Source organism: Mixophyes fleayi, chromosome 2, assembly GCF_038048845.1.
Source record: "Mixophyes fleayi isolate aMixFle1 chromosome 2, aMixFle1.hap1, whole genome shotgun sequence".
In the NCBI taxonomy this organism is placed as follows: Eukaryota; Metazoa; Chordata; class Amphibia; order Anura; family Limnodynastidae; genus Mixophyes; species Mixophyes fleayi.
Window position 1 is genome coordinate 150,513,369 of NC_134403.1, and position 18,820 is coordinate 150,532,188.

Sequence of the window (18,820 nt, forward strand, 5' to 3'; positions counted from 1 at the left end):
ATAACTAAATATAAATAAAGTTTTTAAAAAATGTTTAAATACCCTCCACTGCATACTTCCAGGCAGGGAGCATGGCCACACCACAATGGGGTGGTGGCCACATTCCCAGAGAGCTGCCTAGGTCTGTAAAATACTAGGCTGCCCATTACAAATCTCCCTTCCCCTCCAAACACAGCAGCACGCTATGCAGAGCTGCGGTGAACAGACAGTTGGGAGGTATGCACTTTGCATGGCAAGCACTTGAAAAGCATAAAAGTATACGAAAATGTGTTAAGTACACTTTAGTTTTTAGTCATTTTTAATAAACTTTAAAGTATGTATATGGGATTGTTGCCTCAATATAACTATCTTACAAGAAAATCCATAGTTTTAGTCAATCATTCTATTTAACAAATTAAAATCTTATCTTAATACTAGTTCTCCATAAAAACAATAAAGTAATATTGAAACTGTTAGATCTAACATTCTGATCCAAGTTTTCCTGTGGTGTCAAGTATATCTGGAAGCGCTTCAATCAGCTGGAGAGAATAGACACAGACCAAGTTCAGTATACAAAGAATATTCTCTGTTTATTGATATCAAGATACAAGTTTTTATATTCTATTGTATGCTTATGACGTAGGATTCTTATATCCAGTAGTCTATAGAATACGCTGCTGATTAACTATCTCACGTATTCTTGAGGTGTTTAACTTTCTCCTCCTTCTCAGGACAGATGTGTCAGTTGTTCTTATCTCAAGGGGGGCTGGAGGTTTATCTCTTGTTTGCCGTATCCAACGTCATGGGCACAGCTCCCAAGCTACGAGCTGAAAATGAATCTACCTATTGTTCACATATCTTGATACATTCTTCAGGAGTTCTTTGTCAACTTAACATCAAGGCTTACATCTTGCAAAACTGCATTTCAGCAGAAAAATGAATAATCTCTCTTAGCAAATATTTCTATGCGAGTTACAAAAATGGCTGAACAAAGGCTTTATGAGGCCTTAACAAAAAATCATATTTAACAAAACTTTGCTAGTGAAGTGTCAATTCAAATAGACCATTGGATCGATTTACACATAAACCTAATTTGTATTAATTAAGGATCTTTGACATCGGCTTCAGTATTGCAGCAATGAATCTCTTGGTTTGTTACGTGCAAGCAGAGGTTATTAAGACTGTCTTGTTAATAGTATGTAAGAAATGCAGGCTGTAATTATTGTCAGGAATTTGCAACAGCCTTTGAAAATTCTGTACATAAAACACCTTAAGTATTGCCAAAGAAAAAATAAACCCGCCTGTCCCCTGGCAGGCTACCTTGGGCTGGACCACCTGCATTTTTTTTTTTCATTCAAAATGTTCCTAATAGAGTCGAGTCTTGGTTCCCAGGCTAAAATTTGCCACTTTTCCCCTGCCTACCTCAGGTTATTGTGGACAAACAGAATCCCCCAAACATGCAGTTTTAATATAGACCAGGCAAGTGAAGTGCAGGGGCGCACAGAGGATTGTCCGGGGGAAGGGGGTTTCTCCCCGCCGACCCAAAAAAAACCAGAGAGAGAGCTGGCAGCGCATGCGCAGCAGCTCCGTTTCGCCAGCGCTGTCCTATACAGCAGCCGCGGCGCTGTCTAAGAAGCGTCTGCGGAGGTGCTGTATACATTACAGCACCGCCGCGGACGCTTCTTTGACAGCGCCGCTGCTGCTGTATAGGACAGAGGCCACTTAGTGCAGGGGGGGTTTCTAGTAGAGATGAGCGGGCTCGGATTAGTTTGGATATTTCCGGCGGGCAAAAAATTGAAAACGAGGCTCTGTCGTCCAAGTCTCGCGTCTAATCTCGCGAGGGGTGGAAGGGAGGGCCCAGAACAATTCCATCTTGTACCTCTTTTTTTGGCATTATGTGCTCAAGCTACCTCGGTGCAACCTTTTGGCCTAAAAACAATATTGTGAGGTGTTCAGAATAGACTGGAAATTAGTGAAAATGATTGTTATTGAATGTTATTGAGGTTAATAATAGCTAGGAGTGAAAACAAAAACACAAAACAGTTTTTTAGCACTTTTTATGTTTTTTTCAAAATAAATCCGAATCCAAAACCTTAAATCCGAACCAAAACCTTTCGTCAGGTGTTTTGCGAAACAAATCCGACCCAAAACCTCAAGCAAATCCGAATCCAAAACACAAAACACGAGACACCAAAAGTAGCCGGTGCACATCCCTAGTTTCTAGAGACTCAGAAACCCCCCCTGCGTGCGCCACTGAAGTGGTACACAAAACTGAAGACGAGTGTGATGGGCACCAGGTCATCTGAGGTGAATAAATGATTTCAAATGTATTTACATAATAACTACCCAAAGCAGTATATCTCAACTGGACTTTATAAGGTATTTAAACAGTCTCTTGATGAGCACAATATTTCCCCACAGCAGGATTTGTCAATTGGATCAAGTTTTTTCCTGGACTAGGATACCCAAATTCTCCCTTATAGATCTCGCACAGGTCCCTATGAGCATGCACCCGGCACACTGGATGTCAGACTATTACAAAGGTCTGGTTGCAGCGGTACTCTATAAACACAAAAATAAATGGGCAAAATAAATATCTATCTATCTATCTATCTATCTATCTATCTATTTATCTAGATAGATAGATAGATAGATAGATAGATAGATAATTAAACCAGGAAATCTAACAGGGTGTGTGTGTCTTTGTTTTTAAAGTAAATGTACATGTTTGTGTTTTATCCAGGAGTGGTTTCCATTGATTGTCTATGTTCAGTGTTGCCAATTTTGTTGCCACACTATATAGTTAAGTACTTAAGATAAAAATTTGCTACAGTTTATTAAATCTAATAACATGTTTCCAGCTACAAGTGTTGGTATTCATACTGCTCAATCATTACCGTGGTGACTGGTTAAAGGGAATGCAGAATATCCCTGCCCGTTCCCCCACTTTTAAAAGGGTTCAATCAAAGTCTGAACATTCTGCAATGTTTTTGAAGTTTAATTTCTACTATGTAACAGAGTAGGCGTGTTCTCCCCTCACTTTAACACGCCACCTTGTGAGCAAGTGTTTATCATTTAAGTATATCATTAAGTATAGCTTCCTTGAATTTCACCTAGTACAAATTTTTGCTTTCAGTGGCGTTAACTCTTTAAACTTAATCCGATAACATTAGCTATATATCCATTTATTTCAGACGACCGCAGACCCTATGAAAACTACAGCACACATCAATATCATCCACAAGGAGCGCCGGGAGTTGCTCAGAAGTGTGTGCGAAAATGGATCACTCACTAACATCTCACATTCCGTAATCTCCAAGTTTGTGTTAGACCGAATCTTTGTCTCCGACAAGCACAAGATCCTGTTTTGTCAGACTCCCAAAGTAGGAAATACGCAGTGGAAAAAAGTGCTCATTGTTTTAAATGGTAATCCATTTATTTATTTTATGCATTTTATTTTTATCATTTAAATAAAGCATCTTTTGTTTTTTCGATTTCACTTGAAATGAAATCACACAATTAATTAGTGATTATGAATATGCCAAGCAAAATTAAATTATACATTGCTAAGCAAGATCTTAAAATCCATTTGACTCCGCATATGAACGTAGTAATTTTTTGTGAATGTTTAAAGTATGATGACACACTATTATACATATAATCATGCTGTTTACACGCTAGTCATCATCTTCATCATGATGACTGGTGTTTTAATGTAGTAAAAATAAGTATGACATGTTACCAGCACTCATAGTGGCAATTTCAGCACAGTGCTGTTTAACTGCTTCACTACAAAGCCTATTTTGTCATTTTTTGGTTTGGTCACATTCCAATATTAATATCGCTAACTTGTTTGTACGGTACCCACACAAATTATAACTTGTATTTTTAGAAGATGTTGATGAGTACAATTCATTTGCATATACCTCCTGTCATTGCAGAAATACCCAAAAAGGCCCAAAAACATGTTTCTTTAAGTAAAATTGGAGTGAACTAAAAGCAAATGTCAGTATTTTTTTGTTTCTAAACGCCACCAACTACTATTTAGTGGTGCTTGTTTTGACATCCATTATCCTTTCAAGAAATTCTACATAGTTATTCATAATAACATCTGCACTTATAAAGGAGAATGTATTTTTCTCATTTTATTATTTGTTAGTTTATGCAGTCTTGAATGACATGGAGAAAATGTGTAGGAACAATAGGAGTACCCCAACAAGGCATACCAATTTGAAAAAAAAATACTGCATCAACTGAGGTTACCCTTGAGTTTTTTGAAGTCAGGAAGAGGAAGATGTGGACATTATAACCCACCTACTCAGGACTTTTTAACACTTTCTTTAGTGTAGTGTCTAATATCTGCTAAAGGGTTATATCATATGAAAGTGGTTTTTTTTGTTTTTGTTTTAAACCAGGATGGGGGAGATCTGTTTCCTGCTCCCCCATCCCTCGACTTTCTTCATTATTTCTGTAGTGTAGGGTATTATTGGCTGGTGATAACCAGATAATTAAATGCCCCTAATTTGAAAAAGTGGACCCCCCGTCTTTCAAAACAGGGTGCCTCTGAGTTTCTAGTTGCCAGAATGGGGGAATTAAGTGCTCTTCCAATTCCCTGGCTCTTTATTTTTCTGTAGGCAGTGTATTATTTGATGGGGGTAAATTACATAATTGTGATGATTAAGCTAGGCCATTCCCCCATCGACCACTAATAGAAAATAGTTGTGGGGGACAGATAGGTATAATTTTAACTTCTTTGAACCGGCTGTGTGGTGTTGAGTCCCACTTGTCCTTTGCACTGAAGGGTTTAAAACCGTATTCGTTGAAATGTTTTAAAAAGAAATCCCAAAAATTTGTGTTCTTTAATCCCATGTCCTCTGGTGATCAGAATTTGGGATTCCCATGGCTGAAACTATCTCCTGGTCCCATCATAATGGTCATATCTCCTCACAATGCCTGGTTCTTGTGAGTTGCACTTTCTTCTAATATTTTACAAACCACATGTAGACTTGCTGTGTTGTAGATTAATGAATTCACAAGGTATGCGTAAGACGCCCATGTTTTTAACCAAAAAAGAAACTTTCATGTAGCACAAAGTATGTTCAATACCTAAAAGTCAATGCTTTTAATTAGTGGAGAAATTATAGAACATCAAAGGGATACAAGTTTGAGAATAACTGAACAGAAGGCAGTTGCAACCTTTCAAGACGATTTGAGCCTTTTCCTTAGGTATGTCATGTTAAAGCATCTGTGCTGGTCTTTTGCAGTTGCTGTCACGTAGATGCCATTGGGGAGAGTAGGATTGAGCAACGTCTGCCAGTGGGGTCTGTCAAATACACCCATCTATTATACTGATGACTGGTTCAAGTTGTTGGCATATGCCTATATTAAAGCCGTAAAAATCTAATTGTTTTTATTGCTATCAGTTGGTTATATGATTTTATAATTAACATGACAAATATTGTTGAGCTTACGGTGATTGTTAAAATCTGATTTGGTTTTTGTATTGGACTCCTTTGCCTGATTTCTATTGATATTGACCTTTATGATTCTGTCTGGGGCATTTCCTCAGATGCTGTACATCAGTGCAATAGGGCAGTGTAGACTAAACTTTGTTTACAAAGAAAGAACTTACTTGGAGATGGTCTCGTTTTTGTTTTTTGTTTTTTTAAAATCGAAGAAAGATGTCAGTCTGGGTGAAGCCTTACCTGTCGTCTGCAAATGTTCTTGATTTTTTTTACTTTGTAAAATAAAATAAAGAAAAAAGACAGACAATAGTGAATATTTATAATATACGTAAAAGGCTAACTGCAGTACATTATAGTCCTGTGAAAAACATCAGTGGGAACATACATTGGTTGTGGTTTTGTGATAAAAGGACATCATGTGCTGTGGTGTTTGAAACAATATGCAGTAATATGACACTTCTTTTGCAGGGGCATTTCCTTCAATCGAGGAGATACCAGAACATGTGGTTCATAACCATGATAAGAATGGTCTTCCAAGACTATCTTCGTACAGTACATCAGATGTACATGAACGGTATGGCCCGTACAATAGAATTCAACAATGTTCATGTGTTCATGCATTTATTTGTAGTTTGTGGATTTCCATTGTGTCTAATACCATGTCATACGGACTCCTTTTGTGAAATTGTTTTCTTAGGCAAGTTTCAGTTCCCTGTCTGCCCACCGCTCTCATCAACATATCCATTTATTTGTAAGGCACCACAAATCTCTGTAGGGCGGCACAGTCAGAATCACAAATCATACAAAATACAGATCACAACTAAAAACAGAATAGGTACATACAAGGCCGATGAAGGAGCAGATATGAACCAGGGAAGAGAGGGCCCTGTTCTTCAGAGCTTACAGACTGTAGGGGAGATTGCAATGTTGAGACAATAGGAGCTAGTGGGAGCTAGTGTGATTTTGTCAACCGTGAGAGAGACTAGAAGAAGAGTAGTAACACTAGGAGAGGGAAGATGAACTCCGTTTTGGATATGTTTAGCTTCAGGTAGTGTTGGAACATCAAAGAGGAGATGACAGAGAGGCAGCTGTTAACCCAGGATAAAGGAGAAGGGGATAGGTCAGGAGAGAAGTAGATTTGTGTATCTCATGCATAGAGGTGTTAGCGGATGGCGAAGGAGCATATTGGTTCACAAAGGGAAGAGGTATAAAGAGAGAAAAGTGGCAGAGAGATCTAGCAGGGATGACTTAGGGGAAAGTGACCATTAGTCACTTTAGTGAAGGCAGTCTTTTTGTACTGTCAAAGAGAACAAATGTTTGTAGACAAGGTGTTCGACATTTGGAAGCAAAGAGGAGACAAGAAATTGTCCAGTAGCTTGAGAAAGGGGTAGAGTTGAACAATGGTATCTAGGAGAGAAGTAAGGGAAATTGCCAGTGGAGAGGGACACGATAAAGAGGTGAAGTGGGTGCAGGCAAAGGGGAAGGGAATGGATGAGTTCAGAGGAAACGGGGCCAAGGGTACAGGTTGAGGGACAATTGGATATGGATAGCTGAATCAACTGGTAAAAGGTAGAGGAAGGGCCGTTGTAAATAAGGGGATTGCTAAGTGACAGAGGGAGTAAGTGGTAACAACAGGTCATAAATGAGAAACTGTAACAGTTATTCGTAAGCCATGATGATTAACTAAAGATGAGCACATGTGAGGGGGGGTGTAAGGTTAGGTAGTTAGTATGGGTTGAAAATAAGGTCACAAACGGCAATAAAAATTAAGGTAAGAACATACTTATAATAAAGCTCCCTTGAAACACATCTCCCCCAATGTCCTTTTTAGAGCAATGTTTGGTATGTGCTGGTAATGAGCTGAACTGCATATCTAGCAGTTGTTGAGACTTCATTCTGAAGCAATATACAGTAAATATTTCTCCTTTACATCTGTATCTGTATTGCCCCGTCAGTCAATATAGAAATCCCTACATCAGTAGATAATCTAAAAAAATACATATATGATCATCCTCAGACATCGCAGTCATGCTCACCATTGCCAACGTTTGGGGAGTATGATCTATATATTTTTGTTAAAGGGTCAGTAATCCGGGTAAATGGTGCTATATACTTTGTGGCAGCACAGAAATAAGCGCAACTGCTGATGCCTTCTGCCGGAAGGAAACCGATCGTTCTAGATGTGGTTTAGGGTGACGGCAGAGCTTAGGTGGAAAACATATGTGTATTCCTACACTAACCCTAGTTGGTCAAATATTTAATGAAAAAAAATATATGTATCTGTTGTTAAATGTAAAACAGTGAGTATATGATGTAAAAGATCCACAAAATTTAAGATGGTAAAAAAAATTCTAAATGAAAGTTTTACTGAAAGTACTATTATAATTAAATGACTTTGTCTTTTCTTGGACATGCAAGGAGTGTTAGAGCAGGTTGTAGTGTGGAAAATGATGTTGGCATCAATTTGCAAGCTCCAGCACTCCTTGTATACTTGAAGAGTCCATTTGGACATAGACACTTTTTGCAATATAGAGAGCAGCACAAGATTGGATTTTCTTTATCATATCACATTTCTCAACACCCAGATATTGCATTATAGTGGAGAGATCTGATAAAATATTTGCAATCTCTAATATTCTGTTGTTCCTTTTTTTAATAAATATTGTTTCTATCAAAACATCAAATCAGCATTGTCAAATGCTTTTCTTATTGAATGCTCACTATTTTTTTTTATTTTTTTTTACATTTGTTTTCAGGCTGAGTTCGTATTTCAAGTTTTTTATTGTCAGAGACCCATTTGAGAGGCTCATTTCTGCCTATAAGGATAAGTTTGTACATAACCCCCGCTTTGAGCCTTGGTACAAGCACAACATTGCTCCAGTCATTATCCGCAAATATAGGAAGAATCGCACAGAAACCATGGGAGGACTGCAGTTTGAAGACTTTGTACGATACTTGGGGGACCCAAACCACAAGTTTCTTGATATCCAGTTTGGAGATCATATAATCCACTGGCTAACGTATGTGGAACTTTGTGCACCATGTGAAATTAATTATAATGTGATTGGACATCATGAGACCCTTGAGGAAGATGCTCCATACATCTTAAAGGAAGCAGGTATAGATAGACTTGTGTCCTACCCCTCAATACCCCAGGGAATCACACAATACAACCAGTCAAAGGTGGAACATTATTTTTCCAAACTATCCAAGAGAGACATCAAACGCCTTTATAATAGATTTGAAGCAGACTTCAAGCTTTTTGGATATAAAGAACCAACATTTTTATTTCAATAATGTGGTATTGTATATTGTGTATATATAAGTCAAAGATCCACTGTACATGGTTACGGCAACAAAAGAACTGCTGAGTTTTATTACAGTTTATGGACTGCATATAATTGGTGGGTTCTATTTGATGCCGAGTTTTGCACTTAACCCACTTGCACTGTATCTGATGCACTGCTGTATTGATTATATTTTATTGGTGGGTGTAGATTTTTGAGCACCCAATTTGGAAATACTGGTAGGGGCTAAAAAGTAAATGTGAATAACAAAGCTTTTTGTTGACATCTTACAAGTAATTGGCAATATACAATATATAGAACATTGCAAAAGCTGCTGTATTTGTTTGCATTGTTGCAGTATCCAGCCTTGTTTTAATTGGTCAAATTGTACCATTCTGAAAGAGCCACTAATTTCAACAATACCAGTTGATGCATTGGAATCCACCATTTTTTTTTTCACATTTACCAATGTTTGTTTCTGTGTCATTACTGGGCTTATGATGATTGAATTGCTTGTAGCCTTTTAACCGTTATTCTTGTTCTTCCCAAATCAATCAAAGCCTTTCTCTGATCTTTTTAGTTTTGAGGAATTACTGAAACTTTGACTTCTTTTTTTTACATGAAGCAGATTTTTGGTTAATGATGATTTAAGCCCATCTTTTGAGCAATTCTTCTTCTCCCCTGGGAATAATCTCATATGTATAGGATGGAAAGCAAGGTTTACTGCATTTTGGGGATTGATATGGCTGACATGAATATAGGGGCCTACGTGTAAATACTGTTGACTTTTTTAAATGACTAATTTTATTAGTGTATGGGTGTGAGGTAAGAAAAGTGAAAAATAAAAAGATGCTCTTGTATGCTTAGATGTGATTTATTGGGTTTTGATGATCATTCCTCTAAACTTTTTTGTATGTTGGCTTTTACTTGTGTCCATAAATCAGTTCAGTACATTCTAGATCACCAAACCAGAGGTTACTGGCTCATTTTTGATTCTGTAATTTGTTTTGTTTTATTACTCCAGTTTCTATGGTCCAGTTTGTGAAAATACTCCCTTTTTAATGAACTCTACATTTGTCTCCACTACAACAACTTATCCAGTATTTGAAATGCCATATATTGCCTGCTTTCCCTGGTGAAGAGAGCTATGAACATGCATCTATGTGACTAGGATGGTAGAGAGCTCCAGTGTAATGGGCATGTCTTTATTTGGCTTGCAGCCATACTACAGTAAACCATGTCTGCTTATTGTCACAGTGTAAAGTTTGTTTCGTCAGATGGAACGTGGAGAGTAAAATCTATATTTGTTCTAAAATTGTTTTATGCAATTTCTCTTTTACAATCAGTTTCCTTTTTCACACTGTTAAAGGGATATATTTGGGGGTTTCTTTCTAAGTTTACAACCTTCAATGCTATCCTAGTAAAGTGATTTTCTTCTCTGCAATGCCACCCGGTGGCCTATATCAGTAATTGTTTCCATTCTAGATAACTAATGGCATGTTAAGCATTGTAGTTTGTACGGTGCTGTGGAAACTTGGGCCGAAGTTTACACACTGTGTCACTGAACAGACCTGTAGACTTGTCACACAAGATGTTAGTACAACAGTGGCTTCTTACACATAACTTCAAAAGCTTTTCATGCTCAATTTCTATCCTACTATTATAGCTTATTGTCTTGGGGGGAGGTTGGGTCGTACAGATGACGTATAGAGTTGGTAAGTATGAATGAGTTTTTAATTTATTTGTTTTTATAAAATATTGTGGTTCCAACGAGTGGTGTCTTTTATTTACATTTTGCATTGGTGTGCTACAGGGCCCAGACTGTTCATGTCAGCCCAAGCTTGCTGGGACCTGTAGTTCATCAATGTAAAATAGCATTTCATTCATCTCTTCTATTATTAACCATTTATTACCCCACACCCACCGCCCAGTGTGTCGTAAGAGCCCTAGTGCTGTCAGCACAGGGCTGAGTACTCCAAGGGAGGGAGCCTGCATATTTATTTTTTGGGGATCCCAACTCCCTAGAGAATCCAGCCCTGTTTTGACTAGCATGGGGCTGTGTGTCTTCATGGCAGGGGTACCCCACGCTGTGGGTTCCAGTACTATAGTGCCATTAGCTCCGGCTGGCAAAGCCTAGGGCTGGTTGGATAAAGATCAGGGGGACCCTGCGCTGTTTGTCCCCCTTATTTTCCTCCAACCAACATTAGGCTGGCAGCACTAGGCTTAATATACCTGGGAAAAGGAAGGGGGGTTGAGTTACTTTTTTCATTTAATTTATTTATACAACGTTTAATGCTGGAGGCGCCAGGGGCGGGCTGAGCCGGACAGAATCAATCTATTTTGGGCCGGTTCAATGACCGGCCCAAGTCTCTATTGCTTGGTGGCTGGCCCCTCCTCCGGGACAAGCCACCTACTATCATTGACCACGGATCTTCCGATCCGTCCTTCTTTCTCTCCCTCCCCTCCCCCTCCCCTCCCCTCCCCCTCCCTCCGATCCCTCTCCCCTCTCTCTGAGCCCTGGTGTCACATGGGACGCACACCATGTGACAGATGTCGTCCCATATGTGAGGAGCAGCGCGCGGATGGGATGGATAAGGTAAGTAAATTTTGGCTAGGAAGGAAAGTTGAATTGTGCTCCTTCAGTTAGTGCTCATCAACCTCATAGAAGATTAGAGGATATTAACTAAATGTAATAAAAAAACCAAAAACTTGTAGTGTGGTTAAATAGCAGGATTACATAGGATGTCAGTTATGTAAGATCATGTGAAGATTTATCCAACTCCACATTCCACAAAGTACAAAATATTCTGTTCCTGAGTATCCTATTTAATTTACTATTATAGTTACTTGTGGAATTTCTTAAGAGCGTTTTTCAAACATTAATTAATTCTATACAAGTATATGCAGTAGTGAATTAAGTGGGAAGTTCGGGAGCAGATGGGTCAAACAGAATCATTGATCATGGGGTGAAGAAAAGTGTTCAGATATGGACCATGAAGGTAAAATATGTTCTGTGGAAAATAACAAAAATCTGACACTAGATTTCATAAGATTTTGTTCATAAAATGTATATGATGTAATCTTCTGCACTAGTAATCGAGAACAAAATATTGAACTTTAATTCTTTCTATTCGGACGATCTTACAGAGTGTAATTGAAAAGAATTGTAAATACAAAAGATCGGAACAAAATATCATTGTTAATCCCAGCATCAATATACACTTTGGATATAGTTTGGAAACTAAAAATATATGAATTGATCTATAAATTCTGGACCCAAATGATAAACATAATACAACAAATGTTCTCTCTTAACTGGAAGCAGGCAACGCTTGTTGATTTGAAATATTTTTTAACAAACTTTTTTCACAATATTTTTTTATATTTTAATATTTTGCTAGGCTACACCGAATTACATATGACTCTTAATATTGCATTAGTAAATTGATGCATTTTAAAAGTTAGTGTGGATTTTGAGTGCCTCCTAGTGGCAATATTCTGCTTTCTCTTCTTAGTAGTATTCTACTTCATATTACAAAGGCTTTGCTGTATACATTAATGGCAAATAGTTACTTATGTTTAATAGAGGAGGCATCTGGTTCTTCATATGAAAAGAGCACCTGTTTCTGCTTGTTATAATCACCAGAAAAGCTTAAAGTATTTCTGGGAAGGAGGGTGTCTTGGTTGAGTGAATTAGGTGAAGTATATAAAGAATTGAGCAACATAGGGGATAGCGCACCATTTTTATTTTGGGGTAATTTTTTTCAAAACCACCTTGCTTTTACATACATTTCTAAAACTTTAAAATTTTTGTTTCATGGTTACTTTTTGCATCAAAGTGTTTTTTAGAATTATTTTGTTGTATGCAATAATCTAAGGGTCTGCAATCTTGTTTTACAGAAGGCTCCTCCAATCCAGTCTTTGTCAAATAGTGCCTCTTGAATATTAAAAATGTATCCTATATAATGCCATGATGTAGTACTTATTTGATGCCACTCAATCACAGGGCATTTATAGGAAGCATTGTTATATATGTTGGTTCAGCCCAAATAAAATTATTGCATCCACTGTGTATAGGTGACCAGTGAAGTAAAATAGGGTATGGGTGCCTATAGTATAGCAGAATGTATGGGCCAAATAATTATCATCTTGAAAGAGAGAGGATCTTTATCGGGCATGGCCGAAAATGCGTTTAGACAAAGGCCACAGAGAGCCTGTGTGTGAAATGTCACTTCTGTATTAGTGGAGAGAAGAGCTGATTACAAGGAACCAATAGAAAGATTTCATTAGTTTTGTCATTTTCAGGTGCATATAGTAACTTTCTGACTATGATGCAGAACACTACAAAATAATGGCCTTGTATTGGAATATTTACCACTGGAATACCAAGAAAAAAATTGTTGAAGTCAAAATGATTATTTCATTTGGGTCTGTTTTGCTGTGAACATGCAAATTGTAAAGGAGAATGCATTTTGTGTTCAATGAGGAGTAGGCTATATCAATATTCATTGTGTATAGTAAATTATCCTATATACATATTGTGGGTTTTTCTCTTGCGTAAAGCTGAGATGCTTATTGTACAGGGTATTTGTTTTGTGCTGACAAGTAAGCTTTCTATAATTACTCCTGATAAGTAGTAGACATTTTCTTTTAGGCTAAGTACACACTGGAGAATTTTCAGCCAAATCTGTTATCTACAACAATTGTACCTACGACTGAAGGTCCGACTGGTTGGGTAATTCATGCATACACACTACTCACGATTTACCTTCAGATCTGTGCTCTTCATCTAGTCCTCTAGTCTTTAGAGAATGACAGCACAATGTGCATTCATTCATTCCTGTCACACTTATTAACCACCTTGTTAGAGCTTTCCATATGTCATAACGAATTCCGTTAGCTTCTTATGAATCTGAAACGAAATATTTCATCTCAGAACAAACAACCAAATTCCATCTACAGCATTTTTTACATTTAGTCACCGGGACGTGTTCATTTCTGGCATCGGCTGAAAAAGACCATGATTCTGTAAACTCTATAGAGATCGTGATCATGAGTATATATACACTGCAGGATCGAAGGTAATTGGAACAAGATGATCAAACATTCCAACCAACCAAATGAAACAACAATCGATACTTTGGAACGACTGTTAATCGTGTAAGTATACACACTAACATGATATCTGACCAAATGGTTATATATCGGCTGATTTGCTGAAAACTCTCCAGTGTGTACCCAGCCTTAGTCTCTATTCCTTCTTGGGTGAGCTAATTGAATTAAGGCTAATTTTCAATAGTATCTTCTCAAAATACAGTATAATTTTAAATAGCAAATTAATAATTTTTATTTTGACAAACATATCGTAATTTATGGAGGGACAGGGAACTATCACAGAGGATAACAGTGAGACCTTTGTAGGAGGCCATCTCCCAGACATTAAAAGTTGCAAAAATCTGTGCCCATAGTGTAAATCACTGACCCTATATTTCTTTGCAAGCTTGGTAATGAAAAATAACACTCAACAGGTTTGGTTTTCATTTCTATAATAATTGTACTAAACACTAAACTTTATGTGAACTCTCTTCATAGGCTAACACAGATGAATGTCTTCTAGCTGTTTCTTCTTTCTTCTAAATGGAAATTAATTTGCCTAAGACTGAACTCTTTGTGTTCCTTCCTGAACACCACCGTCGCTGAAATCTTTAAGCAAATTTGACATTGCTTCCAAAGCACAAGCTTTATATTCAGGAGAACATCTTTATTTGCACACTGTCGTTCCAAAATTCTGTCCCTTGCAATCATGTCACATCCACCTCAAACATATCCCCATGTGCATCCTAGCATCGCTAATAACTATATTAAAACACTAATATATGTACATATCTCATGTCTAATGTAAATCTGTGGCCTTACATTAACCAACTTTTCAATTCACCTGCAATGTGAAAATCATTTTATTAACATTGCAGTTTTCTGGATGTCTGCTTCCTCCAGGATACAAGTTCAGATCTATTCTCACCTATAAAGCCCTCCACAAGGTTTCACCTCCAGCATCAGTTCTTCTGCCACTATCCAGCAATCAAATCTGCCAAGAGCCTACGCTAACATTTTAATCTTCGCCTCTCTATATCTATACATTTTTGAAGAGGGTTTGATTAGTTTCTTCTGCTTTTTTTTCTTGACCGGAAAAAGAAGTGTCAAACTCCTACAAGCAAGCCCTATAATACTGTCTGTATGTGATTATATCACACGTTCTTATTTCACATATATATGATCCAGCCTGAGTTGTGTGAAGTCTGGATTCAAATTACCAGTCAAACATTCTGATCATTATGTGTTCAAGAATATAGAGTTTGGAGAAAAGATATGTTGCAAAATGCTTGCCCAAAACATATCATCTGTTTGTTACTAATTTGCTGAAGAACACAGAGTTATAAAGCTGAATAATTTATTGAACATGTAAAAAAAACAAACTATTTTTTTCTTTTATATACAAGATGCTTTGAACCAAACACTTTTTTCAGGGCTCTCTGCTGTGTCAGACTTGCATACCGTGTGTGTTGTTGTTTTTTTTTTTTAATAAAAAGAAAGGTGCATAGTACGTGCCTGATTTCTTTATATAGCACCTTCCAACCTCCCCTCTATCATTATGCATGCAGTCGTTTCCACATACAATATATACAGCATGGCCCACATTCATTCAAGATACCATATGAATAAACACATTGGGGCTGATGCAGAGAGAAACATACGATTGCGCAGCAAAAAATACGCACATTGCACTGTGCATGCTCACAGATTTGTTTGCATCTGACACTTGCACTTACATATGATTGGAGAGGTGGAACAGAAGAGGTGAGTACAGTAAGGATGTGTTCATATACTTGCGACAAAGGCGGACCTGCACGGATACACATATACGCCTGGTAGTAGCCATTATCTCTTGTTTCTGCTAAAGGGCCATTTTGATTTAATTACTTTTAATGGAAACCCCTGTATGATTCTATGATTCTATCACCCAAGTGGCAAACAGTGAAAATACAAAGGTTAGAGAGAATGTGTGGTGGGGAAGGGGGAAGGGGGGGGGGGGGGTAGAGGCTTTTACCCTGGGTTCCAGAAAGTGAAGTGACAAACAATGAGAAAAATCTATACATAAATGTTGATGGTGATGATGACTGACACCATTAGCTAGTCACTTTTATTGGATTCACCAGCGGATAGCACTTCATTGTTTGTGGCTATATTAGAGTATTTATTGGACGCTAGTTTGTGTGACTTTTTGCGCTTAGACCAGCACAACACTGAAGTTCTATAGAGGGATGTACATTTTTTTATTGCACTGAATAGTGAATGCATGTCACTCTAAAAAAAACGAATATCAGCAAACGTTTCTGCTTAGGACATTTACATAACAATTAAATTTGGCAAGGCTTATGGATTAAAATGTTAAAGGTAAGCGCTCTCTCCAATAGCACTACAGCTCCTATATTAGATGGCAAAGATAAAGGCAGAAAAAGGAGCGCAAATAGCTGCAGATATAATGACAAACAATGGAGAGAAAAACATAGATCAAAAGTGGCAATGTTTACACTCCTTTGCAATTGTGAGCAGTCCAGCACGTGTGTCCAGTAAACCTCTCCCTCAACCTCACAACCGCTTACCCTACCTCTCAATGTCTCCGTGAGGCCAGGAGGTGATGTGTCCAGGTTGTTCCTCCGGAGCTTAACAGCGCACACGTCTCCTGTATGTATCCGACGATGTTAGTGCAGCTTCTCTTGGCGGTGGTTCTTGTTACTATGATGTGCTGGATAGGTCAAAAAGATGCAGTCAGTTCAATGCGGTTCATCCACTGGGGACTTTGTCAAGAATACTGCTGCATTGTTAGAAGGGCTTTTTATTCATTCTTCTTAATTGTTTAATTGCTTGATTGAAATAACTATTAAACTTGTGGAGATAAAATTCAAATGGTAATGTTGTCATATATCTGACACAAACCACTGAAAAGTGAAATATATAGTTATAAAAAAGAGGAAAAAAGATAAAAAAAAGGGAAATATATTTATGTAAAAAAAACAACAAAACAATTCAAAAACCACCACTTCGTTTAATGAAATGTAAACTTATTCAGTATATCAATCTAAAAGGGTTGCAATACTAAACCCATAAAATCTTATAGGAATTGGCTAAGCTCAAAATCCAGATTTAGTCCATGTGGAGCGCACGTTTTCATATAAAATATTCATCTGGATTCAGACCTAGCAATTTTTTGTATGTGATCTCCTCCTCTCCAATCTGGTCTAATATGTTCCACTCCCATGAATTTATGACCTTCTATCTAAGGAATCAATACATAGACAGGGCAATACATAGACAATTGATATAATGTACATAATAAGGTAGTAATAATAATGTTCTAAATATACCCAAACCGTTCCTAATGGGGATGTGTAAGTAAACTAGAAATATAACACTACTATATTTATATAGAATATACTGTAAGGGATCCTCTCGCCTATTATATGTAGCAGAAAGTGTTGCCACTGCAATAGGAAAGTTGGAGTTGCTTGTGATAGAGATATAGTATTCTATGCATTCCATTTTAGACATAACTCAGTTTAAACAAGCAGGGTCTGATTCATTAAGGAGTGTATGGCGATACGTTGCCTATAATGCGCACACTCTGCGCATGTCCAGAACTGGAGCATATGCCAGAGAATGCAGCAAGGTCAAATTCATCTCCAAGCACAATGGAGCCTAACTACAGCCCACAATTTCAGGGAGGGGAATAGGTGTATGCATGTAGTCAATATACAATAAGGACGTGCCAAGCTCCAGCTCACGCAGCAAAGTACGATTTCAAGCTTTGGACATCTCAAAGGTACGTGATTTCCAGTTGTAACCATTACATCAGCTACAGGTCAGGTGTAAGTACCGATTACACAGGTCTGCAAAAAAAAATTTTTGGACAGCTGTTTTTGTTTAGTTGACTGATTCTTACGTTTTTTGGTGCGCTGAATCCAAAAATGACAGCCGTTTTGTCCTGGAACGTCAGGTTTTCAAACAAACGGGTGGTCATCGTTTAAAAAAGCTCTTAACGCAACTATTTTATTTACATGAAAAATATTAACTCATTTGCACAGGCGACGACAAAATTAACACCACACTCAAGTAGATTGCTTGTGAAATCGACTTTTTTTAAACTCTAAACTTCTTTTTGAGCTTTTCCTCTTGTAGGTGGCTTCCGGAAGATCCCTGTACAACATCCAGCAATAGTCAGCCATCATCGTAACACTCCATTTCCTTTGATACCTTCTTTCCATTTCTTTTATATCTTGATGGAAACGTTCTCCCTGCTCTTCACTCACTGCTCCCAAATTTTCAGGAAAATAGTCAAGGTGTGAGTTGAGAAAATGGACTTTTAAGTTCACGGAGCAACCAAGCTTGTGGAACGCTTTCAACATTGTTTCCACCATTTCCTTGTAATTTGGGTCCTTTTGGTTTCCCAAAAAGTTTTTTATGACCACAATAAAGGCAACCCACGCTTCTTTTTGAGTTGGAGTCACTGAACTGATGAAGTCTTTGTCAGATATGAGTTTTCTAATATCCGGGCCAACAAAAAACCCCTCTTTCAGTTTTGCCTCCGTTAAACCTGGAAACTTGGATCCCAAGTACTTGAAGCTTTCGCTATCTTTGGGAAGTGCCTTAACAAATTGCTTCATAAATTCGAATTTTATATGGAGTGGTGGTAATAAAACCTTCTCAGGGGGTACCAATGTATCTCTGAGAACATTCTTCTCACCAACAACTAGACTTCTTGGTGTTATGAGCCGCGGCGGTGCCCAGCCGCCGCGACTCTCCTACCTGCGTCCTGGCCGTCGCTATGACGACCGGGACATCACTTTCGGGGGCCAGCCGACCGTTGCCATAGCAGCGGCCGGACGCTTTTGCTGATCAGCGCAGCGTCCAGGCACTATGGGCAGCCGGGCGCGTGCGCAAGTATAGTGCAAGCCTGCGGGCTAATTTATCATGGGACAGCTTGTGCAATTAGAGAGCCAGGCTCTCATTGGTCTATGTCTGTATTTAAGG

At 38.1% G+C, this 18,820-nt stretch overlaps 1 protein-coding gene across 1 annotated transcript in view; it reads left to right on the forward strand.

Moving 5' to 3' along the window:
* CHST10 (carbohydrate sulfotransferase 10) overlaps positions 1-10,046 on the forward strand; it is a 27,701-nt gene extending 17,655 nt beyond the window's left edge. Inside the window, exons 4-6 of the mRNA XM_075200243.1 lie at positions 3,174-3,405; positions 5,913-6,018; positions 8,201-10,046. Coding sequence (XP_075056344.1) covers positions 3,174-3,405; positions 5,913-6,018; positions 8,201-8,741 — 879 coding nt within the window. The 3' untranslated portion in view covers positions 8,742-10,046. The remainder of the gene's footprint in view (positions 1-3,173; positions 3,406-5,912; positions 6,019-8,200) is intronic.
* Positions 10,047-18,820: the final 8,774 nt, after the last annotated feature.